Here is a 26,174-nt window from a genome sequence, read left to right as displayed (position 1 = left end):
GATTTGCCTCTATTTTCCTATCTCTGCTTGTCCCTGCTTGTTCCAACTTGCCCTTTTTGTTTGCCTGTGTAAAGCTACTTTAGACTCTGGGGGCTTTGTAACTGTGTGATTATGTGTTTTGGAACAAGCATATGTACCTAGTACCTCATCATTCATGCCCTGGGCTCTTCTCTGAGAGAAGTAAACACTAGAGGGTGGAGTATGGACACCTTGCCTGCTGCTGGGGAATAAAGAGGAGAGTTTCTCAGGATTGCCTGCCCAGCATGTATATCTCCTAGACTCATGGGTGACCCACAAAGGGAAGGCTTTAACAGAGATTTCTGGTCAGTGGTCACTGAACTTTCTGTGTGGGCTGTGTAGTCTTGACTCTTCACCTAGTTTTCTTCCAGATTGATTCCTTGCACATCACCCCATGAGGCATCCCTGAACTGTATCTCCTGCTTTTCCTGGTCCCTCTCTAGCTTTAGCTTTGTAACTGTGTGGATAGTGCTCCCAACATCAGACAGTTTACTTGCTTCCTGTGAGCCCTCCCAGGTTTCCAAAATGTGTTCCAGACTGAAGTCTCTTGAGCAGGGTTGAACCCTGAGTTGGGCAGCTGGAGCCACACAAAAGAGCTAACAGACCTGATGGCCAGGGGCAGCTATTTCCCAGCAGTGATCCCTGTAGAGTTAGCATGTACAGTCTCAAATTTTTAGGATATTAATCTATAATGCGGACTAGGCAATTTGCAATTTGGGGGAAAATAGCTAGGAAAAGACACAACTTTCTAAGTATCTAGGCTACTGATTCTAATGTGTGAAGGGCCATGGAGTAGTCTTTTCTTCTGTCAGAGACAAGGAAACAGACCATCTGTCCCTGGAGCTTGAGTCTTTCTGGGTCACCTCATCCCACATCCACAGATCCCTTAGCTATGATCCACCCATGTCCTGGGCCATCAGATTTGTTAATTCATCTGTAGTACTTCTTCCTTTATCTTTCTTTCATCCTTCCCTACCTTTGGCTTTTGTTTGGCTTTGGAAATGTGATGCTTATACAGAAAGTGCTGGGTTTCATTTTCTAGAGGTGCTGAGTTTGTTTTTCCTTTGGATGTTGGAGCAAATGGTCCATTGCCGATTCTGTGTGCTGCTGCCTATCTTTGGACAAGGGCTCAATCTGCAGCTGGATGTGTGATCCAGACTACATCCATCTCCAATAGAACTAGAAGGGGTTGGGACACGTGAATCCTGTTTGCTTCATTTATTTAAAAAAAAAAAAAAAAAGAATCTGACCCACTACTATATTGGATGTGGCTTCTCAGTAAATAAGTTTTTGTGGCTATGAACATTCACTCTTGTGAATCTAGGCAGTAGAAATGTCGATGTGGTCAGGAATTAGGTTCCCTTGTTCTTGTGTTCTCTCTCCTCTTATTCCCCCTCCCCCCCACAATCAGTATCAGCAGCTGACTGTCTCTGGAATGCAAGTTTAAGCGGCCGTTGCTGTCCTTGGGCCTGACCCCAAGGCACAGTCAGGTAAGGACGAAGTTCAGCAGAGCAAACCTGGTCTGGCTAACTTGGAGGGTGGTTCCATTTTCTAGCCTTAAGATCTGAGAATTGGAAAAATGAATTAAGAATTTTACTTTTCTTTTCTAGATTTTCCTGTAAAATGGCTACCTGCATACTCCCAATAATTACCGTGTTTGAGGTCATTGGCAAGCTTTGGTGGCTTTGTGCCTTTCAGACTTGTGTCTTGTACTCTTTCTACCTCTATGGAGACCCTTTTCTCTCTCTTTTCTTCATTTGGTCTATCTGGTTTTTGAGACAAGGTTTTGCTTTATAGCCCAGGCTAACCCGAAACTCACTATGTAATCCAGGCTGGCTTCAGGTTTATGGCAATCCTTCTGCCTCAACCTCGGTGTACTGGTATTACAGGTGTGAGTCACCAGCCATGGCTCTTATGAAGTCTTCTTTTGCTTTTGAGGCCATAGGGAATGACATACCCTAGATAGTTCTCCAGAGTTCAGAACCATAACACCCATGACACTGAACAATTTGTTCTTGCTGATCTTCATTTTGAAAGGTTTAAGAATGCTCTCCATGGAGTAAGAAGGAAGTGGCTTCCATTTACTGCAGCCTCCTTTGCCTGCTTTTTTTGGTCCTTGCCTGCGTTTCTTCTCTGAGAAGACAAATTTCTCTGATTTTAAGATAAGGTGACCAGATAGTATAGATTTCCTCTTGCATTTCCTCTAGGAAATCTATTCCTAGATGATCCCTCTGACCTGTTGGACCCTTACTTCATCCCTTCCATTTGTTCTCTGTCCTTGTATGGTTAGATAGTCATAGCATACAACCTTACACTGTCCTGGGGGATTCCAAAGCTCACCATTAGTCTTTTTGGTTCTCTTCTCTTTGCTTGTGTTCCTCTTCTCTCTGGTCAGATCTCCTGTTCCTAAGCAGGCACATATGGAACACTTAGGATAATAGCAACAAAATCTCACTAGTCTTGAGGAACTGATAAGAGAATGTTTGCAGGTGGCTTCCCCAAGTGGCATTTGGTAGGTCTGGAGTTAGCATGTAGGTAAGGGACCTATTAGAAGGTCTAATAGATTGGCTTCATATCCCAGGAAATTTTTGGTGCAGGAGCATTGTAGTAGGTTGTGGCAAGTGACTTCCTTGGCCATTGTAAAAGGTAGGATTTGGTCATTTTAGAACAGACTGCAGTGTTTGGAGGGACCATCTACTTGACTGTCAGCTAGCATAGTTTCTTAGTTCTTCTACACCAGGGTTTTCTTGAGAAAGGAAAGGCAGGCAGCTGCTTTCTACTTCACCAAATGACCATGAGGAAAGGTGTTAATGTCAGCTGAGGGAAGAGAAGCTGAGCAGCAGTCTTCCATGAACCTAGACATAGGAACTGCTTGTATCCCAGGACCTTGGGCAGAGCCAGGGCAGTGGGACAACCTACCTCATTTCACAGTTTCTACTGAAGCCAAATCTTCCCTCATCTTGATCTCTAGTTCTCAGTAAGTGAAAGAGTCAGGGGACTTTGAGAACATCCAAACCTAGCCCAGCTGTGGCAGTTGGTTTATTGCTTTCAGCTGGTACTTGAACCCAGGTCCTGGTCTTGGAGGCTTTCCCAGGTTTAATCCCCAGAGCTTTCTCTGCAGCTGTATGACACTGTGCTGACCCCGAATGAGGATAGGAAAATAGAACCAGTGCCAAGCCAGAGTCTCTTTTTCATTTGGAGTCTGGCTGTCTGCCCATGACCAGGGTTACATAATGGGAAACATAGCTGGGGCTCTGGAGAGCCCGCGTTTCACCAGGCTGCCCAGACCTTCGCATTCTGACGCTATATATCTTCCTAATTGTAGCTCGGATGCATTTATCACACTGTTGGATTGGAGTACTGTTTAGAAAAAAATCTAGAAATTCCTGGACTTGCTGCTTTTCCATTGCTTGTCCTATGCAGTCTGCAGAGCATACTTGAAAAAACTCCTAGGGAGCCCTCTGAGGCTCCATCATCAGAGAGAAAAGGGGGCGTGTCCTCAGGGAGCTCACATATGTTGGCCTTGTAGATGAGATAGAAATTCTTGAGTTGAAGCAGCTAGTCCACGTAGGCATCATAGGCAGCTTTGAATGAGAACTAATCCCAAATCTAATCGGCAGCCTTTCAAGGACGCTTAATACGTCTTCACAAAGAGCATTTTAGGAGGTCACTAAGTAATAGTTCATCAGCACTTCCCTGAAGGAAGTGCTGGTGACTGTGGGAAGCCCCTTTGCTACCCTGGCTCCCCACCCAGTCTCCCTGGCTCCAGTTTGAGGCGTCAGCACTGCAGCCTGGCACCAAGGGGTTCCTCTTCCTCCAAGTGCTGAGTATAGGGCACACATGATCTCTCCCATGGCAGGAGCCTCTGTCTTTTCCCCACTCCTCCCACAGGAGTCTGTGAGAGGAAGGGGTGTTGGTCTAAAGCTTTAGTCTGCCCCTAGCAGGGCACAGCAGCTGACCCCAGGGAGAGACTTTCCAGCACTGGGCTAAGGTTATTTGGGTCCAGTGTATGCTAAACTGAGAAGACGTGTTGGAGTGGTTACAGCTAAAAGCTTGGAGAGGCAGGAACCGTGAGAATCCACACCAGGGAGGCCGCCAAGGGTTCTACTCAGGCCATGGAGATGTCAGGATCCCCTAGGGGCTGCTTTTTCCCAAACCCAGTGCTGATGGGTTTAACACACCATAGTAATGTGACAGAGGCCATACATAAGAGTATGACTTGAGAGAACTGAAATCAAATAAGTCTATGACCTAGATAGAGTTTGGGGATGTGACAATAGGAGAGACATTTGGGTACATGAGAAATCCTAGGATGAGGTTGCAATGACCTGTTACTGACTGTAGAGCTCTAACTTCACTGCCTAGGAACACGGAGAAGCTTATCCCGTTGTTGCAGTACATCTCTGCTAGACAGACTGATTTACGACTGGGTATGGGCACTTACCCAGTTGACTTCTTTTGTATGGACTAGGATTGTTGAAGGGATAGTCTACAACTAGTTTTTTGTTTTTAATGCTTACCTAGTAGACATCTCTTGTTCATGAAGCATGATTGGTGTTTTGGTTTTTTTTGTTTGTTTGTTTGTTTTTTGTTTTGTTTTGGTTTTTTTGAGACAAGGTTTCTCTGTGTAACAACTATGGATGTCCTAGAACTCACGCTGTAGATCAGGCTGGCCTCAAACTCACAAAGATCCGCTTGCCTCTGCCTCCTAGGATTAAAGTGCTAGGATTAAAGGTGTGTGTCACTGCTGCCCAGTGGAGCACGGTATCTTGCTGCCTGTCTTCCTGGAATAGTGATCTCTTTGTATCATACCAACATCTAAAACCCAAATTTTATGGTCCCTGTATCTCATGAGGGAGCTACATCTCCACCCTATCATAGAGCCTGTGTAGTTTCTAGCACTGAGGTTCCAGAACCATATGCTCATCCTATTGCAAACAGACTTTTGACAGAACTTACTAACATTTAAGCTCAAATACTATCCTTTTAATGCTGCTAGACTTGTTAGACTTCTTAACATCCATCTCTGCCACTAGCTGCTCACACAAGCCATTTTCTGCAGTTGAGTGAGAAGTATTCCAGGGCAGCCAGAGCCTTAGGTTGTCTGTTAATCCAGTGAGTTGTGCTCTCAAACCCAAAAATACATTTTTTTAAAGCAGATAATACACATTTTCGAGCATTTGCTTGATAGTTTTTTTTTGTTTTTCTCAATGAGTGTATACTAAATGGGCTTTCTACTTCCTTGTATCTACTTTCTTTACCATCTTGTCTATTTCCAGATCTCTTTACCCCAGGAACCCAAAACCCAACTTGTTTCCCATCTGTACTACTTCTCTGATCTTCCATAGCTCTGAAACACAATGCAGGGCTTCTTCTCACTCAACTCTTTCCGGGTTTGTTCTGCAGCTGTGGAGTTTGAATGTTAGTGTTTAAACAAGCTGGTATTACACAGGAAATGGCCACCTCCACAGGCCTCTGCAGACTTGTAACATGGGGTCATTGTACTTGATATTAATCACCAGTCAGCCTTTTCCCCCCAGTAAAAATATGAAGAACTGTGTGAGTGCTTAGTCTTCCATGGTCTTTCCAGAAAGAAAGACAGAGCCTTGACCAGACCGTTCCAACCTGTCACCCTGCCTTAGTCCTGCCTGTCAGACCTCTAGGAACAGTCTTACCTGACTCTTTTCCCTGGCAGATACCAGAGCTGGCTCTCCTCCTGAGCTTCAGGCAAAGAGATAATGGCTGTGGTATACCATGCTCCACATGCTCCACATCTCAGTCTTGCAGGGAATGTAGTTGCATAGCATCTCCTGTGAGAGAACTTTAGAAACATAGAAAACTATGGGCCCACCTGAGAGAAAGCATCTTGGTTCCCTGGACCGAAGAGCTTTTCTAATGCTATTTGCAGAACTAACCCCAGCCTGAAGGGTTAATCTGATTCCCCAAGTCAATATCCTCCAAACAACCAGCCAAGAGTGTGCGTTGGTTCATTTCTGTGAAATGTGTTTCCCCAGTCACCTGGGCTGGCCTGGGCTGCATTGTATCGGCCAGCAGCTGCACTGCACTCAAACTGACAGCTACATTAAACCTTGGAATTCTGAGGCAATAAAAAGTAAATTAACTCTTATTTTTTTCCCTTGCTGGTGGAGTAAGTGAATGCATGTCTGTAGTGAACCTTGGTACTGAGTGCATACCTCTAACTAGTCATTGCTGGTCTGTCCCGGGCTTGGATCTGGCATTCAGACTCTAGCCAGGGGTCTGCTTTCCTGGTGTGTGGTGTGTTCTATGAGGTTGGGCCAGTGGGTAACCCTGCAACTGCTGATCCCTGCACACTAATCGCACCCCAGCTGCTGGGACACTCCCTTGCCACCATTCTGGGAGCCATAAATGGGTTTATTGAACACAGTTTCATATTCTCTGGCTGATTTGGGTCTGCTTGATGAAGAGTGTACTCTAACTTTAGTGAGATTTTGTGGACTATGGTGTAACCCCAAAATACAAGTTGAAGCAGAACCACAAGGATTTGCCTTAGCCAAGCATAGGAACATATACCTATGATCCCAGCAGCAGGATCATGGAGGCTTTGAAGCCAGTCAGGGCTACATCGTGAGGTCCAAGCCAGCCTGAGCTAAATAGTGAGACTCCCCATACCCACCTTCCCACCCTCCTACCCACCTGTAATTCTCCAGTCCCCTTCTTAAGAAATAATCTGAATAGGAATAGGTGACAGAGGCTTGACTGAACCGCACAGTGTTCTCAAGTGTCTTCAAGCTTTCCATAACCATAAGCATTTGATTTTGTGCTCCTCCACCAGCCTGACTCACCTTGGAGTCCAAGGGCTGCTGTGAGTTGAAGACTAGATGACACATCTTACTGGGATAAGAAAGAAACATGGGGGAAAAAAACAAGGTATTCCCCTTCTACTTTGACAGGAAACTGTTCAGCTGTGGAACTGACCTCAGCCCAGTGGCACAGTTGAAGTAAGCTTCGAGAGACTATGCTACAGGGATTAGATTTTTAGATCAGGAATTTCACCTGGGCTTTTGGAACTCTCCTTTTGTTGTTGTTAATTTGCTGATTCTCCCTATTTCCCACACCACTGTCATAGGTTGGCCCATGGGTACTAACAATATCAGGTTGAACCGACTGCAGGATTGACTTTCCATTGAAGTATTTTTGTATATCCCCTTAATTCTGATCAGTCTAACTTGACCCTTGGAACACATTTATTTATATTTCTGACTTGGGAACTCAGGGCACTTCCTATGTCTTTTGGCACCAGCTGCTGTCTTACAAAATCAACAGGGTAAGCACTCTCTCGTCCACCTTATCACTGTAATGTGTCATAAGATTTTGGCACAAGGTGGGTGGTAATGGGCAAAAGATAGATGTGGGCAGGGGTCCCTAGTGGTGGCCAGCAGTCTCTGGGAGGAGTCAGTTTTGGTTTATCTGAGCCTTAGGGGACAGGAGAGCATGGTAATGAGAACCACATGGTACCACATATTTCTTCTTCTTGGATCCAATATGGTAAGGGTGGGAGGATGAGAGGGATGTGGGGCCTCCCACTGAGGAAACTGTGGGTGATATTCTGCCGCTTCTCTCTGGCTGGGGATACTACTGCCCACACCCCCACCCCTAACTATGTCCTCAAGCAGCCTTGACCTGTATAGCACCAACCAGGGCCTCAAAGCCAAGAATTCAGATGGGAGACTTTTCACCTTCTTCCTTCTCACTGGCGTTTTTCCTGTTTATTTTCCAAATTGCTGCTCTGCAGCCACGCAGTGCTTGTTGGCCAAAGCTCACCAAGCTGTGGGATCAGACTCAGGCAGTGGGCTCAAGTGGCCAGCAGAGCACTGGGGGAAGAAGCAGGGAACTGGAAGAGCCTCTCTGTGTGTCTCCCATGGGCAGCACTAACCTCAGAGGCAGCCCTGAGCAGCCCTATCACATCCGGTGCTTGTCTCTGCAGCCGGACCGGAGGATAAACTATCAGAGCTGTGGGGCAGTGCATCATTCCTCTTATTATTTTCTTCTCTGCAGATGGGGTCGTGGAAAGTTCAGTTCCTTTTAACCCTCAAAGTTCTGTTTATTCTACAGCTGGTAGCCTGAGTACCGTGTTTCCCATTACATCACAGAGGAGCCCAGGCAGATTTCTGCACAGAAACGTGTTGCAACTGTTTATTTTTTTCCATATTTAAACATTTCTGACAGCCAAACTCAGCTGAGCCAAAAGATGGAGCTTTGTGAATGAGTCTGCTTGCTGGTGTCTGTGCAGAGGGGCTTAAGAAAACTCTGGTCCCTCCGATGATTCTTCCCAAACGTTTTCTTTTTCCTGGGCAAAGCCTGGGAAGTGAGTTACTTCTGCAGTACACGTGTGTTGATTATGTGCCGTTGTGTGATTAATGGGACTGTGTTCCGCCTGGTTCCCAGGACGCTCTTGAAAACAAGATGTTTCATTTCATTGCCTTTTCTTAGTTTAGTACTTACAGTGAATAAACTAGTTCGGCCTCCTTCCACCTGGAGCCGGTGAGAGAGTCCCTCAGACGTCTGTAGTCCGCATTCTCCGCTAGTGTATTCCTGGCATCTGGGGGTGGAGAATGAATGGTTTAAGTCTGAGACCCCTCCCTACCAGGTTAGCTCATGGACAGTAACCCTTGGAGATTTCAGAGTGACACTTAGAACTTCTTAGCATATTACCTCTTTGTACTTCATCTCTCCTGTAGAATTTTGGGGGGGTTGTTTGTTATAACTCTCCTAATATCTCATACCTTATCATCTATAGGGTACCTCCTATTTTACTCTCCTGGGTTAGAAGCTTTTCTGGAAGAGAAAGTCAATTTTACCTTGGAGCTTTAGTGGAGAGGGATAGATTTTGTATTTTGAGTGTTTATTCTCAGGTTCAATTAGAACCTGGTCAGTCATGTGGGACTGGGGTGACCAACCATCCTGGTTTGTGTCAAGCTAGGGGACTTGTGGAATGTGATAAATTTAGTGCTAAAACTGGGATGGTCCCCTGATGGTTTGTCATCTTGTGCCTAATGTACAGTGAGCGAATAAAGAAGGCCTGGGACAGCCAAGATAGCATTGAAATAAGCAAGAGGCTATCCCTTTCTGAACAGATCTTGGCAGAACAGGAAAGGGGGGTGTTCTTGGATATGGGTTCATTTTACTGCTTACATATTGGGAATAAATTTATAAAGTATTTCTAAGAAGAAAACCCGTGTAACTACACAATGTGACTGCTCCCGGTGTGGCTATGACTAAAGGAGGGATGTTTCTGTCTCCATGGCAGATACTTGACTATGCAGGAGCAGGGACTTCTGGGAGCTGCCTTAGGCACTGGGTATCTAGAGTGTTTGAGTAAGTGTCTCAGCACACTATCTGGAAAGGTGACAGGACCTGCATTAGACAACTGATTCTCAGAATTCTTTTTTCTCCTCTCTGGTAAGGATTAAAACTCCCCTAATCAATTTCAGGTTTACATCGAGCAATACACCCCAGATGGCTCACATGGACATAGCTTCATAGTGCATTTTGATAGTATTTCTTGGCAGCTTCCAGCCGTACAGCTTTGTTTGCAAGTACCTTTCAGTTCTCAAAGCACAAAGAACACTTTCACTGATATCTTTAGAGCTGCTCTTCTTTTCTCATCTTGTTTCTCACAGGGTTGCTGTGGATGTGTGGTCAACACTGGCTGACTTCTGTAACATACTGACTGCAGTGAATCAGTCTGAGGTGCCACTGTACAAGGACCCGGATGACGACCTCACCCTTCTTATCCTGGAAGAGGATCGTCTCCTCTCTGGCTTTGTCCCCTTGCTGGCTGCCCCTCAGGACCCCTGCTACGTGGAGAAAACCTCGGATAAGGTCAGCCTCAGGCCAAACATCCCTCCCCATTTACCCGTTCTCTTAATTCTCCAGACTTTTTTATTCTTGGGAAGTTTTTTTTTTGTGTGCAAACGGAACATGATTAAGTCATTGAGAAGGGTGTTAAGGGAAAATATCGACCTTTTAGCCGCTGACATCCAGCTCTGTGTCCTGAAAAAAAATCTCTCTCGACTTCCTGTGTGTGTGTGTGTGTGTGTGTGTGTGTGTAAGTGTGAGTTGGGGGGGAGACGGGTGAGAGGGAGGGGAGAGAGAGAGAGAGAGAGCGCGCGCGAGCGCTCACTGGCATGTTGTGTATACGATCATTTCCTCCCGTGTTTAAAAAGTGCAGCTTGTGTTGGCAGAGCTCTCACTCAGCTCCAAATGGTTTGCATCATGCTTAAAGCGCCCTCCCTCCTTCCCCAGCCGCAAAACTCTGCACCAGGAAAGCAGCCAGAGCTTTTTCCCTTCTCTACGGAGGAGAGTGATAAATAGGTGACTAGAGAGAAGCAGACACCATGTGTTAACTTACAAAAAAAGCTTTTAGGAATATGAAGCATTCCCCACTGCCTGGTTTCTATTTCCCTTCCTCTAAAGACTGTTTTAACCTGACTTTTTTCATGTCTGTTTATAGAAAACAAAGGCCATTCCCTGTCACCCTGGTGGGGATTACGGAAATTCTAGTTTTACAGGGGGTCTTGCAGCCAGGTGGAGAGTAGGGCAGTCTGTCTGCTGAGGGGTGTCAGTGTCTCTTGTGCTAAGGCATTCATGCTGACTCTTCACAGAGTCTGTGACATTGTCCTCCCTAGGGCAGAGGCCTTTGGGGAATGACTTCTCAGGAGGAAGTCTTTTTTTTTTTCTTCGATGAATGTTTGTTTATTTTTAGTTTTTGATTTTTTGAGGAAGGGTCTCATATAGCCCAGGCAGGCCTCAAAATGGCTGTGTAGCAGTGACTGGACTTAAACTTATAATCATCCTGTCTAAATCTCCCAAGGTATGTGTCACCACCACACAAAGGAGGAGGAAGTCTTCTGATCAAGATGAAATACATAATAGACATAGAAGTAGGGGTTTTTTGGGGGGGGATTTAAAGTAGCTATTTATTCTTTTAATTGTTGACTTTGATAATATTGTTTTTTTACTTTTAATTAATTAATTAATTTATTAAAAATTTCCACCTCCTCCCTGCCTCCCTTTTCCCTTTCCCTCTCCCTACCTCCCCCTCCCTCTCTAGTCCTAAGAGCAGTCAGGGTACCCTGCCCCGTGGGAAGTCCAAGGTCCTCCCCTCTCCATCCAGGTCTATAAAGGTGAGCATCCCAAACAAACCAGGCTCCCACAAAGTCAGTCCATGTGGTAGAATCAAAACCCAGTGTCTTTGTCCTAGGTTTCTCAGTCAGCCTTCATTGCCAGCCACATTCAGAGTGTCCATTTTGATCACATGCTCCATCACTCCCAGTCCAGCTGGCCTTGGTGAGCTCCCATTAGATCAGTCCCACCGTCTCAGTGGGTGGATGCACCCCCTCGTGGTCCTGACTTCCTTGGTCATGTTCTCCCTCCTTCTGCTCCTCATTTGCATCTTGGGAGCTCAGTCCAGTGCTCCAATGTGGGTCTCTGTCTCTATCTCCATCCATCGCCAGATGAAGGTTCTATGGTGATATGCAAGATATTCATCAGTGTGGCTATGGGACAAGGCCAGTTCAGGCACTCTCTCCTCTGCTGCCCAAGGAACAATCTGGGGACCTCTCCTTGGACCTGGGAACCCCTCTAGAATTAAGTCTCTTGCAAACCCTAAAATGGCTCCCTTAATTAAGATATTTACTTCCCTGCTTCCATATCCACCCTTCCTCCATCCCACCCATCCCATTCCCCCAAGCTTTCCTGAATCCTCCCCTTCTCCCTTCTCTCTACCCATCTCCCCTTACATCCACCCCCCCGAAACCCCCGTGCACTCAAGTTTTGCCTGGCAATCTTGTCTACTTCCAATATCCAGGAGGATAACTATATGATTTTCTTTAGGTTCACCTTCTTATTTAGCTTCTCTAGGATCACGAATTATAGGCTCAATGTCCTTTAATTATGGCTAGAATCCACTTATGAGTGAGTACATACCATATTCCTCTTTTTGGGTTCTGGGTTACCTCACTCAGTAAAGCGTTTTCTATTTCCATCCATTTGCATGCAAAATTCAAGATGTCCTTGTTTTTTACCGCTGAGTAAAACTCCAATGTGTATATGTTCCACACCTTCTTCAACCATTCTTCTATTGAGGGGCACCTAGGTTGTTTCCAGGTTCTGGCTATTACAAATAGTGCTGCTATGAACATAGTTGAACAAATGCTTTTGTAGTATGATAGGGCATCTCTTGGGTATATTCCCAATAGTGGAATTGCTGGGTCCTGAGGTAGGTCGACTCCCAGTTTCCTGAGAAACCACCACACTGATTTCCACAGTGGCTGCACAAGTTTGCATTCCCACCAACAATGGATGAGCGTTCCCCTTACTCCACATCCTCTCCAGCATAGGCTATCATTGGTGTTTTTGATTTTAGCTATTCTGACAGGGTTTTTGTTGTTTTTTTTTTTTAAGTCAGAAAACTGACTTCCAGGGTTGAGGGGATAACTCCAGGATGCAGTACCTTGCCTAACACGCTGAAAGTCTGAGTTCAGTCTCCCACATCAGGGTAGAAAGTAAAAACTGAATTCCAAATATGACCTGATACAGAGTCTCATTATATAGCCCTGACTGGCATAGAATCCAAAGAGACCTTCCTGCCTCTGCCTTTTGAGTACTGGGTATAAAGACATGTGTCACCATGCCTGACCTATGAGAGATTTTATTATATATACTGCCTAAGTGACTATATTTATGTGCTAATATAATTTATACATTCATAATCTTTTAAAAAATTAAGCAGCATTGATGATGTCTACCAAGCAAAGACCGTGGGTGTGATCCTCAACACTACAAAAATAAATATAGAGCAAAAGTTAAAACCTTGGGGTCCTATATGTACTATTGTCTTTTTTTGCATAATATTTAATGTATTCTTACATGGAAATTATGTGGTGCTGGGAATAAAAATGGAATAATTCTTTTATGATTACTTAGTATTTTTTAACTGCCAAGATTTCTTTATCTTTATCAACCCAAGAGAATATCCCTAATATTTTTAGTTTAAGCAGAAAATGCATACCTTACAGCAAAATTTGAGCTAGTTAAATTTCCTTTTAAGTAGAGAAAGGTTTTAGGCATTGACATATTTAAAAATCCATATTCAGCTGCCCTATGGCAACCATTGTAATCCCTTGATTGCTTGATCAGTAGAGGCAGGAATAGTATAGGAGTTTAAGCTCATCCTCAGCTGTATAAGCTAGTTAGGTCAGCCTGGACAATAGGAGACCCTATCTCAAAAAAAAAAAAAAAAAGGTTCTAGGGGTATAATTTAAAGGTTGAAAACTTGTCTAGATTCTGCAAGGGCAAACCTTAGTACTGAAAGTAAAAGAAAATTAGTAAATAAAAATAAAAAAACAGGGTAGAGAGGTGGTTTCGTGGTTAAGAGCCCTTGCTGCTCTTCCAGAGGATACAGATTTGATTCCTAGCACACACATGATGGCCCACAACCATCACTAACTCCTTTCTAGGAGATTCAGTGTCCTCTCTGGTTTCTGTAGGTACCTATACACAGATATATATATATGCAGCAAAATACTTATACACATAAAATGAAAATAAATCTTTTAAAAAGTCATACTCATTGCCAGACTGTGGTGGCATATGCCTTTAATCCCCAGCACTTGGGAGTCAGAAACAGGCAGATTTCTGTGAGTTTGAGGCCAGCTTGGTCTGCAGACTGAGTTCCAGGAGACACTCCAAAGCAACACAGAGAAACCTAGTCTTGAAAAACAAACAAACAAAAAAGTCACACTCTTTGTATTTGTTTAATAATTAGTGATTCTTGGGAGAACCTTTCTTTCTCAAGAGGAATACTTGTTTTATGCCTTTGCAGAAAAAAAGGAGGATAAAATTCTACTCTGCTTGTCTGGTCTCAGGAAGTGGCAATAATATATATGTATGGAGGCTGAAGACAGCTAAGAAATGTTTACACCTCTAAGGAAGATGTTGAGTTAAAAGAGAAACTAAGTATCAATAACTTGCATTAGTGCCTGCTAGTAATCAGTCCATCTATCTTTCTTACTCTAATCTTTTTTGATCACTAGGTAGTCTTGATTCTAGAAGATCCTTCTAGAAGTTGGCTGCCATTTAGTGGAACAAGGGAGGAGTCCTAGCCAACTTTTGGCTTCCTTAGCCTAATTTTTATCAGTTCATCAGTGCTCCCAGATGTAGTTTTTAAGATCGCAAATCTATGGCCTGGATGGAGGAGAATGCAGTCAGCTTTGCACCCTCACTCTATGGAAGGGTTGCAAGCTGCCCAGATGGCAGTACATACTCACTTCAAGACTGTGAGAAGGTATTTCAGAAACAGCATCTCTCTATCTCACCTTACCCACTCCTAAATTTGGTCTGTCTTCATTCTTTTCCATCTTGAAATAAGCAGCTGTATTGACTTGATTGCTCATTTCAGAATCTTAGAGTTCTTGGCTCTTGTTTTTCTCAGACCTTAATATCTAAATGATTAGTAATTAATATCTCCTTTACCTTTAAAATGTATGAGGATTTTTAAAAATCAGATATCCTGCTACAGATTTCTTTGCACACCTTTATTCGATTCATTGAAGTACCTTCTAACTAGTTCCTCTGGCTCCTAGTCCTTTTCTTGACACAATAATTACAGTAACTTTTTTAGGATATCAGTGCTGAGTCTGGTGGGGCAAGCCTGTAATCCCAGCTACTCGAGAGGTGGAGGCAGGGGGTTTACAAGTTTAAGACCTTCCTGGACTACAGAGAAAATTTGAGGCTGACTGGATAACTGAGTGAGACCCTGTCCCAAAGTGTGCACAAAGCCCTGGGCTCAATCTCTGGTGACAACCCCCCACCCCAAAAATAAAGTCAGGAGATCATACTGATTTTTACTTCCAAATATTATAACTTCTTGAAGTAAAAAACCAAAAATTTAATAATGGTCTCTAGTACCCTCTCTGATATGGCAGTACCTCCACCCTGCTAATACTCTCACCTCAGCTCCTACTGTCCTCCTTGCTGTTCCTCAAACAGGCCAAGCACTCAAGCCTCAGGGTCTTTGCAGTTACTCTTATCCTGACCTGAAAATGCTTTGGACCAGGTGGGTATGTGGCTCTGTCACTTCCTTGTAGTTGTCACACTATTGGAGCAGTCTTCCTGTATAAAAATGTTACCTTTTCCTTTAACTCAAATTTATCGTGTTTCATGGCAAGGAAAAATCAATCCTTTATCATATATTATGTCCTTCACTAGATTCCCCTATTATTTTTTTCTCAATAAACTTATCTAAGCATTTATAAAAGAGGGCTCAGAGGCTCAAGGGAGAAATAAAGAATCATGCTGAACTCATATAGGTCATCCCCATAGCAAACCTAGAAGATGTGTATGAATGTGTCATGTGTCAAAGAGAATCTTTAGGAACTCCTGACCTTTTAGCAGTCTCATCGGCATTTTCTCCATTCTCTAGTGACTATTACTAAGAAATGTAAAGTATCCCAAGGACTCGGTTTCAGCAACATTAATGATTTCATTAATGGTTGCGATTAGTTATGTTTGGTCCAACTTGTATGCTCAATCAACAGAAACTCATTGAGCACATAACTGCCCACACAATATAGGTGCTCCAAACATATAGGGCAAAGATTCCAGTTTCAGAGATCATTTGTGGTATATGTATATGTAAGTGACCACATAAATTGATTGAAGCCTGTAAGTAGTGCTTGCTGTTTTCTTGAGAGGGTATTATTCCTGTGATTGCATTGCTTTATGAACACTGATTTGGTGTGAGCATTCCCAAGCAAGTCCTACGGAACTTTATAGTTTTTTTTGAGTTGTGAATTGTAGATGAAAATACAAGTTTTGGGGGCAGGAAAGATGACTCGGTGGTTAATAACGTTGTTGCTCTTGCAGAGGGCCTGGGTCCAGATCCCACATGATGGCTTACAACTATCAGTAACTCCAGATCCTTAGTTCCAGGAGATCTAGTGCCCTTTGTGGGCACCAGGCACACAAGTGGTGCTTATACATACATACATGCAAGCACTCATACACATAAAAATAAAATAAATCAATTCAAAAACTAAAACTTTTTTCAATCAAATTATCAGAATGCATTACTGAAAGACTTGTATCTTTTATATTACAGAATATGTTGCAGGGATAACCTTTATAAACTTTTCAAGCTTGCTTCATCCTTCGTCTTCCTTAGATTTATTTTATTTTATTTATGTATGTGTGTGGATGACACTGTTGTGTAAGTGACTCTGGAGGCCAGAAGGTGATCCCTGGGAGTTGTAGTCATAGGCTGTTGTGAGCTGCCCAGTGTGAGCACCGAGCCATCTCTTCAGCCCCACCCTTGATCTTTTCAACGTGCTGAACATCTTAAAGAATTAGTATTCTGCCTGAAATAAACAATCCATAATAGAAATCGCTTAGGTATAGATGGCCATTGTGACTCGTTTTAAGTGCCAGATCAGCTAGAAGAGGGAGGGGAAAGGTAGTGATGAAGGGGAGATACCTATCTAGAACCAGCCACCAGAGAAAAGCAAAAACTGATCTTACATTCAGTGAGTGGCTGGTAGTCACCTAAATGCAGAGGTTATGTAGCTGACCTCTGCAAACCAAAGCAAGTAGTTAGTAAAGAACTGAAAAATAAAACCCCTTTTCAAGATTTCAAAACCTATGTATTGAATTTGGCATGGTAGCTTGGGAAATGAGGGGATAGAAGAGCTATATGCTAAGTTCAGGTCCAGCCTAGACAACATGAACTCCTGTTGCAAAAAAATAGAAACAAACTCCATGTTCTGCTATATGTGCTGGTACATGTCTGTAAATCAGAGCATTCAGAAGGCTTAGACAAGAAGTTTGAGAGATTAAGGCCAGCCTGGACTATGGAGTGATACTTTGTTTCAAAAACAAAACAAATCAACAAAAATAAATTCACAACAAAAAACCCAGACATCTCTAATATATACTAGGATTTACCTCAAAATTATTTGGGTGGCTGGAGGTAGGTAAGAATATAAATGGGATGGAGAAGCTAAATATTTATTCTTGTTGAATCTGAATAATAGATAGGTTGAATCCATTATAGCATTCTACTTTTGTATGTATGTGTTGTTATTATCAGCTTTAAAAATGTAACAGTTTCTCACTTTAGTTGTTTGTTCATGTTTTTATTTTCTGGGATTGGTAGGTGGACATCCAGGGTCTTTATTTTATTCATTCATTCATTCATTCATTCATTTATTCATTTGGTTTTTCAAAACAGGGTCTCTCTATGTAGCTTTGACTGTCCTTTAACTCGCTCTGTAGACCAGGCTGGCCTTGAATTCACAGAAATCAACCTGGTTAAAGGTGTGCGGCAACACAACCTGGCCACACCCAGGGTCTTAAACATAGAAGGTGGGTGCTTGAGTGCTAGCAGTATCCATCTACACATATGCACATACACCACAACATGCATGTGGAGGCTAGAGGACAACTGTCACAGGTCAGTTCTCTTCTTCCACCATATAGGTCCTGGGAATTGAACGCAAGGTGTCAGCTTGGTTGGCAAGTACCTTTACCATTGATGGCAATATGCTGAGTCATATTGCCATCCCATCAATACCCATCTTGAAAGCAAATAATCACAATTGTGTCCCCTCTCCACATTGTATTGCTAAGTTACAGAGAAAGTAATGAAGTCATAATGATAATAGTCACTGTTTTCCAGTCACTGATTATGTTCTGAGCAGCATGGTAATAAGCTGTTCACATGCATCTTCTCACTGAAATTCCAGCAGCTCTTTAGGTAGACAACCTGGTGGAAAGTAATGAGAAGGACAATATTAGAAAAAAGATAGAGAGTGCATGTTTTAATTTGAATATAAATAGCTTAATAAAAGTCAGTGCAGCCCCCTAGCAAGGCTGAGACAGGAGGATCATTTCAGTCCAGGAGTTCAAGGCCAACTTAGAGATCTCCCTCACTGCCGTGTCCCCCAAAGCTTAATTATCTCCTGTAAATAAATGCATGTGATTGTATTGTATAGTTTATATCACATATGTCATAAAATTTTGTTTAGTCCTTGATCATTTATTTTTAGGAAGTTGCTGACTTTAGTTTTATCAATGATGTCATATCAGGCAACCTTATATGTACATATTCTTATATATGTCTTCATTAATTTTAAAGAATAAACATTCTGAGCCAAATTTTAGGACTTTCATGTATAATATAATTATCAGTTGTAGAATATGAGAGTATCTGATTTTTAACTTCCTTACCAAACCTGAATAACTTAGCTTTTTGTAACGTCTCCTTCTGAGATGGTCAAAAATGTCATCTGCCTCGCATGTGCTGAGATTACAGAATGCCACCATACTTAGCATCTTTGATTAGTCTTATGTAGCTATTGTTTTGTTTTTTTATATTGAGTGAAATGAGAATTTGGGGAACCGTTGAAGGAAGAGGTTTAGCATTTTTCTCTGTATAGGCAATAGAAAATAGTCCCACTGCAGATGTAGCTCAGTTTTAGAGTGCTTACTTAGCATGTATAAAGTCCTAGGTTTGATCCCCAATACCACATAAAACTGGGCATGGTAGTCTAAGCCTGAAATCCCAGATGGAGGTAGGAAAATTAGAAATTCAGTATCATCCTCAACTATAGTTTAAGGACAGCCCTGAGACACATGAACCCCTGTCTCAATAAAGAAAGAAATGTTCCACCTGGAGAGATGGCTTAGCAGTTGGTCTTCCAGAGGACCTGGGTTCAAGTCCCATTACCTACATGACAACTCAACAACCATCTTTAATTCCAACACTATTTTTGGTCTTCTTAGGCAGAATGTACATGTGGTGGACCGGCATGCAAAATACCCATATACATATACACACACAAAACCAGGTATGGTGATGCATGCCTTTAATCCCAACATTCATGATATGCAGGCATGTAGATCTCTCAGTGTTTGAGGCCAATCTGGTCTACATAATGAGCTTCAGGACAGCTAAGGCTACATAGATAGATCATGTCTCAAAATTTAAAAAGGGGGGGGGGAGGAAGGAAGGAAAAAGAAAGAAGAGAAAAGCTTCTTTATCACAATACTGGTTAAGATCTCTCATTTTACTCTTTAAGATAGTTTTTCTTACACTGCTCTATCAGTTCATAGATATCTACAGAAAAATAACTTCAGCAAAATGTTTAGAAACAAACTATGATCTATGTTTCCCTCTCTATTTTACCTGTTTGACCCATAGTCTTTGTTTTGGGTATAAACTTTTATATAGTATTTTGAAAAGACTCTGATTTATAGCAAAGAAACCTTGTAAGCTCAGAATTATTTTTATATTTTTGGCTTTCCTCACTCTAGATGAGGAAATTTTCATTATTCATTTTGCAAATGGTTTTCTGGCACTTACCTTTTCTTTCTTTCTTTCTTTCTTCTTATCTTTTTTTTTTTTTGTATTTTATTTCTTTTGTATGGGAAACACAGATGCCACAGTGCAGATGTGGAAGTCAGAGGGTATCTAGTAAGAATGGGTCCTGAGAATTGAACTCAGTTCCTCTCTGAGTTGTCTTGCTGGCCATAACCATTTTATTATATATGTTTCTCCATGAGCCTTTTTGTTGCTCTTATCTTTTTTGTGCTTTCCTGCCTCTTTATGACTCCTCTGTAAACTTATGAATTATTATCACCTTGATTTACTCCAGTACTTTCAGATTATATTAGTTAGTTATTGCTTTAATATACGAACCTAATTAATTCTTCAGGTACAAGAGTTTCTTTTGTGTGTGGTTTGTTTTTTTAGATTGATTTATTCCATGTGAATGAATGTTTTGCCTGCATGTATTTATTTATGCCTGGTGCCTATGGAGGTAGGAAGAGGATATCAGATACCTTGGAACTAGAGTTATAAATGGGTCACCTTGTGGGTGCTAGGAGCCAAACCTAGGTCCTTTGTGAGAGCAACAAAAGCTCTTAACTAAATCATTTCTCCAGCCCTGGGGTTTCTCTTTTTATATCTATGTCTTGGTAGATCAAGTATCAAGGTTTTTTTGTTTTTTGTTTTCTGGTGTTTTTTTTGTTTTGTTTTGTTTTTTGTTTTTGGTTCTCGGCTAGTGATTCTCACACTTTGGCATTCATTAAAACCATATTGACAGCTTGTTAAAACTCCAGTTTCTGAGCTCCACATGAGTGTTTCTCACTGTGGGGAGTAGAGACTGAAATTGTATTTCTAACACATTCTTAGGCCATGCTACTGTTACAAGTTCCACATATTGTGAACAACTGCTTTCAGGGACTTGATTAGTTTCTAAAATTGTAGCCACAAGGAAAAGATTTTGGACCAGGTAAGAATAAAGGTTCCAGAGATATTAGGAAAATTTACAAGAAGATTGTGAGTAGTAAACTACGTCTGAGTTAAGCTTTTGAATACAGAAAATACCACCTGAAAGCTCACACACCTTACCTATTTGCCAGGTACCTTCCCGAGCTCTAGAAAAAGAAATTATCCTCAGATTGCTGTGAGCATACGTGTCCTGGATGTATGTGAAGAATCGTAGTCGTCTCTTTTCCTGAAAGGACTCTGAACCATACAGTGACACTTAGTGATTAGAGTTAGTGCTGTCTTAATTTCATTTAAATTTCCCAGAAGCCCTGGAATAAAGTTAAGCCTTAAAACAATGTCCAGTATGGCTAGATATAGTAGATTCAAATCCTGGCAATCTAAGTGTAAAGCTTGTGCTCAGAAGTGTGTGGTTAGACAAACAGTAACCTTGACATCTTTGTTACTTATGGAAGCTTGGTTTCTTACCAGGAGCTTCAGAATCATTTTTCTGGTTTGAGAGAGATAGTCTCATCTTCCAAAATTGTTCTTCTTTTCTTTTTATTTGGTTTTTCGAGACAGGGTTTTTTTGTGTAGCTTTGGAGCCTGTCCTAAAGCTCGTCGCGTAGACCAGGCTGGCCTCTAGCTCACAGAGATCTGCCTGCCTCTGCCTCCTGAGTGCTGGGATTAAAGGAGTGTGCCGCCACCACCTGACCCACAATTTTTAAGAACAATACAAAGAAGTAGGAGTTCATATGAGTAGAAGAACTTGAAATCTTGAAAATTTCTGAGTATCTAGAATATGAATCTTTGGAGAATAAATTTGTTTTTTTTTTAAACATTAAGAGGATGCTTCAAGAAGTGTTCTTAGGATGATATATATCATTTTGGAAGTATGTTCCAAGGACAAAAATTGAAGAGTATTGGTAGTGTAACTTCTAAGGGACAGAAAACCTATATCCTGTGTAGGCAGAGATTGCTCTTTTGTTTCCTGGCCACCCAGACCCGAACAGTCACACAGAGACTACATTAATTACAATACTGTTTAGCCTATTAGCTCAGACTTATTAACTAACTCTTACATCTTAAATTAACCCATTTCTATTCATCTCTGTATTGCCACAAGGCTGTGGCTTACCAGATAAGGTTCTGTTCTGGCATCTTTCTCCTTCAGCAGCCACATAACTTCTCGACTTCGCCTGCTCTCTCTCTATATCTCTATATTTCCCACCTGGCTAAGCTATTGACCAAAACAGCTTTATTCATCAACCAATAAAAGCAACACATATACAGAAGGACACCCCACATCATTCCTGGACTCTTAATTTCTGCAGGCATTATAGCCGGTAGATAACGAAGAATTAAACTTGTAGTTGGCCGATGTGGATAACTGATAGATAAAACCTGAAAGTCAACTATGTAAGCAGCCTGACTCCCTACCTGTGAAACCTGTCTACATTCATGTATATAAACAAGCAATCTTTGGCTCTAAGTCTTAATAAATTAGACAATTAAAAATATACTTGACAGCCTAGTCCACAGAGTGAGTTCAAGGACAGGCTCCAAAGCTACAGAGACACCCTGTCTTGGAAAAAAAAGAAAAAAGAAAAAAAAATGTGTGTGTGTGTGTGTATACACATACTTGACTCAGTAGGTATTTGCTGTACAAAAACAGGAGGACCTGAGTTTGGATCTATAGGGTCACATAAAAAGCTGGACATGGCATTGTGTCTGCTTGTGATCTCGTGCTGGGAGTGTGGCAGAGACAGAAGGATCCAGTCTGGCCATTCAGAGAAGCTCCAAGTTCAGTGGAAAAACTCTGTCTCAAAAAGATAAGGTGGAAAACAGTTGAGGCAGACACCAGACGTCAGCCTTTGGCCTTCTCTCTCTCTCTCTCTCTCTCTCTCTCTCTCTCTCTCTCTCTCTCTCTCTCTCTCTCTCTCACACACACACACACACACACACACACACACACACTCAGACACACACACACACGCACACAAATACAAATTGATGAAATTGGTAGTCAATCATGGTGGTGCATACCTGTAATCCTAGTACTTAGGAGGCAGAAGCAGGAGGATTAGGCAAATTTCAGGTCTATCTGAGCTATAAATCTCCCTTCTTCCTTCCCTCCCTTCCTCTCCACCCCTTCTTCTTCCCCCCATACCCACACACTAAAACCTTTCAAGCTGAATGTAGTGACAAATACCTATAATTCTAGCACTTGGAAAGATGATGACATAAATTCATAAATCCTATTAGTGGTTAAAGAAAGGCACTTGCTGCCCAACCTGACTTAGATTCTAGGGACCTGAACAGCAGGAGAGAACTGACTCTTTTAAGTTGTTCTCTGACTTCCACATTTGTGTTTGGCATGTGTAAACCACCTCCCTCCCGTCCCCACACAACAAATAAATGCAACTTAAGGAACAAACAGGCCAATGTGGTGGTTTACACCTTGATCACAGTGATGGTAGGTGAATCTGTGAGTTCAAGGCTAGCCTAATCTACAGAACAAGTTCTAGACCTGCTGGGGTTACATAGTGAGTTTTTGTTTCTAAAACAAAACAACACAACACAATAACGGAATTGGTAAGAGAAGGTTATATTATCATTAGAGTAAAGCTGTGAATGTCAATATTGTATCTTTCTACCGCAGCCATTAACTTTTTATGAAAATATTTACCTACTAATCCTAGAGATATACAATCACATTTTAAAACATACTCTTTAGTTGACTTAGTTGTATGATTTACAATCAAATTTACCTTTGAATGCACTGATGTGCTGCACATGTGCTCTACAGTGGAGAGATAAAAAATATTTCATCTCCCCTCTGTGTTCTCAAAGGCTACTGGCTCCTTTCTCTATCCCAGTCAGCTGCTAATTGAATCACTTGAACAACAGGTAGATTTTCCTGTCCTACAATTTCATGTAAGTGGAATCTTTTCTTGAAGGATAAGTTTCTAGGTTTCGTGTAGTCCAGGCTGATCTCAAACTTATTATGTATCAAGAATGACCTTGAACTCTTAATTTTCCTGTCAGTAGCTCTAAGTGCTGGGATGAGAATTACCATGAACCAAATGTAGTGGCTTTGATCAGCATAATATATATGAAATTTATCCATGCCATTATTTTTTCAGTAGTGAATACTCCTTTTTCCATTTTATGAATATATCACACTTTATTCATTCATTTGATGGTAGACATTTGAACTATTTTTGGGTTTTTTTGTAATAATTAAAGATGCTATGAAATTTTTTAAGTCTTCATCGATAAATATATATATTTCCTTTCCTCTTTTATTATTTTTTGAATTTTTTTGCCTCTTTTTTCCTTTTTCTTTTTGGTGGTGGATGGCAGAGTGACAAGATCTCACACATTGGTCCAGGTGTCCTAGAACTCAGTAGTAACCCTAGTTGGTACTGAACTTACCTCAGCCTCCTGATTGTTAGGATTAAAGATCTGTATCTCGTTTTGTTTCTTTCCGGTAAATACCTAGTATAATTTCTTAGTCATGTATGTATGTATTTTAACTTTATGATTTCATAATTTTACATTCCCAGTCAAAATATGTGAAAGCCCCAGTGGCTCTATATTCTTGACAATACTTTGTGTGTATGTCTGTCTATCTGCCTCTTTCTTTCCCCTTTCCCCTTTTTCCCCTTTCTCCCCTTTTCCCCTTTTTCCTCTTTCCCTTTTCCCCTTTCTCTACTTTTTTCCCCTTTTTCCCCTTTCCCCTTTTTCTCCTTTCCCCTTTTCCCCTTCCCCCTCCCCCCTTTCCTTTCCTTTCCTTTCCTTTCCTTTCCTTTCCTTTCCTTTCCTTTCCTTTTTCCTTTCCTTTCCTTTCCTTTCCTTTCCTTTCCTTTTTCCTTTCCTTTCCTTTCCCCTTTCCTTTTTCCTTTCCTTTTTCCTTTCCTTTTTCCTTTCCTTTTTCCTTTCCTTTTTCCTTTCCTTTTTCCTTTCCTTTCCTTTCCTTTCTTTTCCTTTCCTTTCCTTTCCTTTCCAAGATTTACTTTATATGTATGCCTGTTTTGCCTGCATGTGTATGTAGGTACCATGTGTGTGCCTAGTGCCCTCAGAGTTCAAAAGAGGACTTCAGATCCCCTAGAATTGGAGTTACAGAGGCTGTGAGCAGTCATGTGGGTACTAGAATCCGAACCTGAGTCATGAACTATTGAGCCATCTCTAGCCCCCACTTGATTTTTATTGATTATACCTTTTTCCATTGTTTTGTTTTGTTTTGTTTTGATTTGATAGTCTCCATATGTAGACTAGGCTAGCTCAGTACTGGAGATTCTTCTACCTCAGCCTCCTGAGTGCTATGATTATAATCACAGTTTATACATGAGACCCAACTACCACTTGGTATTTCTAATTTTTATTTATCCTATTAGGTGAGAAGTAGTAATTGGTGGAGGTTTTTGTTGTTGTTTTCTTTTTACATCTTATTTTGAGAGGGGTATACCTTAATCCAGAGGAGAGTATCAGATCCTACTATAGATGGTTGTGAACCACCATATGATTGCTGGGAATCGAACTTAGGACCTCTAGAAGAGCAGCCAGTGCTCGTAACTACTGAGCCATCTCTCCACCCTCCTAAAGTTCAGTTTTAAATTTCTCCTTTACTATTTAATAGCGATTTTTGTCTTAGAAATCTTTGCCTTATTCATAACTAAGGTCATGGAGAGCTTCTCCAACACTTTTAGTGTTACATTTCACTTCTGACTTTGTCTTTTTTAAACTATTTTATTTTCATTTGCATGTGCATAGACACGCACACCCTCGCACATGCATGTGCACGCGCACACACACAAAGGCAGCTTTGTAAATACTAGGATTATAGGTAGCCATCACCAGATCCAGATTCCATAGCCTTTGTTTTAAAGTATATCTATTTCTTACTTTTTTTTAAGAAACATTATTTTATGTATATGGGTATTTTGCCTACATGTACATCTGTACACCACATGTGTGCCTGGTGCATGCAGAGGCCAGAATGGGACATCAGATTCCCTGGTACAGAAGTTGTAGATGGTTGTGAGCTACCATATGGGTGCTTGGAATTGAACCTGGGTCTTCTGGAAGAACAGTCAAGTGTTCTTAACAAATGAACCATTTCTTCAGCCCTATTTCTTACTTTTTAAATTCTCATCATTGGCTTAAAACTTACTACTTTCTAGGGCTGGAAAGATGACTCGATGGTTAAGAATACTTACTGTCTTGTAGAGGACCTGGGTTCAGATTCCAGTACCCACATCAGGGACTCACAGCTACATGTAACTCCATCTAGGGTATCAAATAGTCTCTTCTGGTCTCTGGGGTCGATTGCACACATGGTGTACATATAGATGAAGAGTTATACAATACATAAATAAACATTAATTTTTTTACTTTATGTTTTTTTCTATTGGAAATATGATTATGACTTTTTCTTTCGGCACACTTTTAGGATGTGATTTTTTTATTATCTAACTTCCACTTTTTTTTTCATAAGGAGTTAGCAGTCATTCTTTTTTGTTTAGGCTCCTTTGGGTTTTTTGTTTTGTTTTGTTTTCATGAACTCATGTGTATGTGAGCATATGCATCTGTGAGTTGAAGCTGGAGGACAATCTCAGGTGTTCTCACTTCCTCCCTTTTGTTAGCCTGGAGCTCACCAGTTAGGCCAAACTGACCAGCAAGTCCAGGGACCCTCCTGTTTCTGCCATTATACATGCCATTATACATGCCATTATACCTGTTTTTTTTTTTTATATATGAATTCTAGGGGTGGAACTCAGGTCCTCATGTTTGCAAAGCAATCATTCTACTGACTAAATTATCAATAAAGCTCTGAGGTTTTTCT

General features: G+C 41.6%; 1 protein-coding gene across 4 annotated transcripts in view; it reads left to right on the top strand.

The window, feature by feature from the left end:
• Positions 1-26,174, top strand: part of Smg6 (SMG6 nonsense mediated mRNA decay factor) — a 242,521-nt gene that overhangs the window by 116,544 nt on the left and 99,803 nt on the right. For all 4 annotated transcript variants that reach the window (XM_085695286.2, XM_085695284.2, XM_085695285.2 and 1 more), the window contains exon 13: positions 9,681-9,882. In XM_085695286.2, the coding sequence (XP_085551412.1) occupies positions 9,681-9,882 (202 nt within the window). The remainder of the gene's footprint in view (positions 1-9,680; positions 9,883-26,174) is intronic.

Source organism: Myodes glareolus, chromosome 9 (genome assembly GCF_982192425.1).
Source record: "Myodes glareolus chromosome 9, mMyoGla1.1, whole genome shotgun sequence".
Classification (NCBI taxonomy): Eukaryota; Metazoa; Chordata; class Mammalia; order Rodentia; family Cricetidae; genus Myodes; species Myodes glareolus.
The sequence above is the reverse complement of the archived record's forward strand: the minus strand, read 5'-3'. Positions and strand labels throughout refer to the sequence as shown.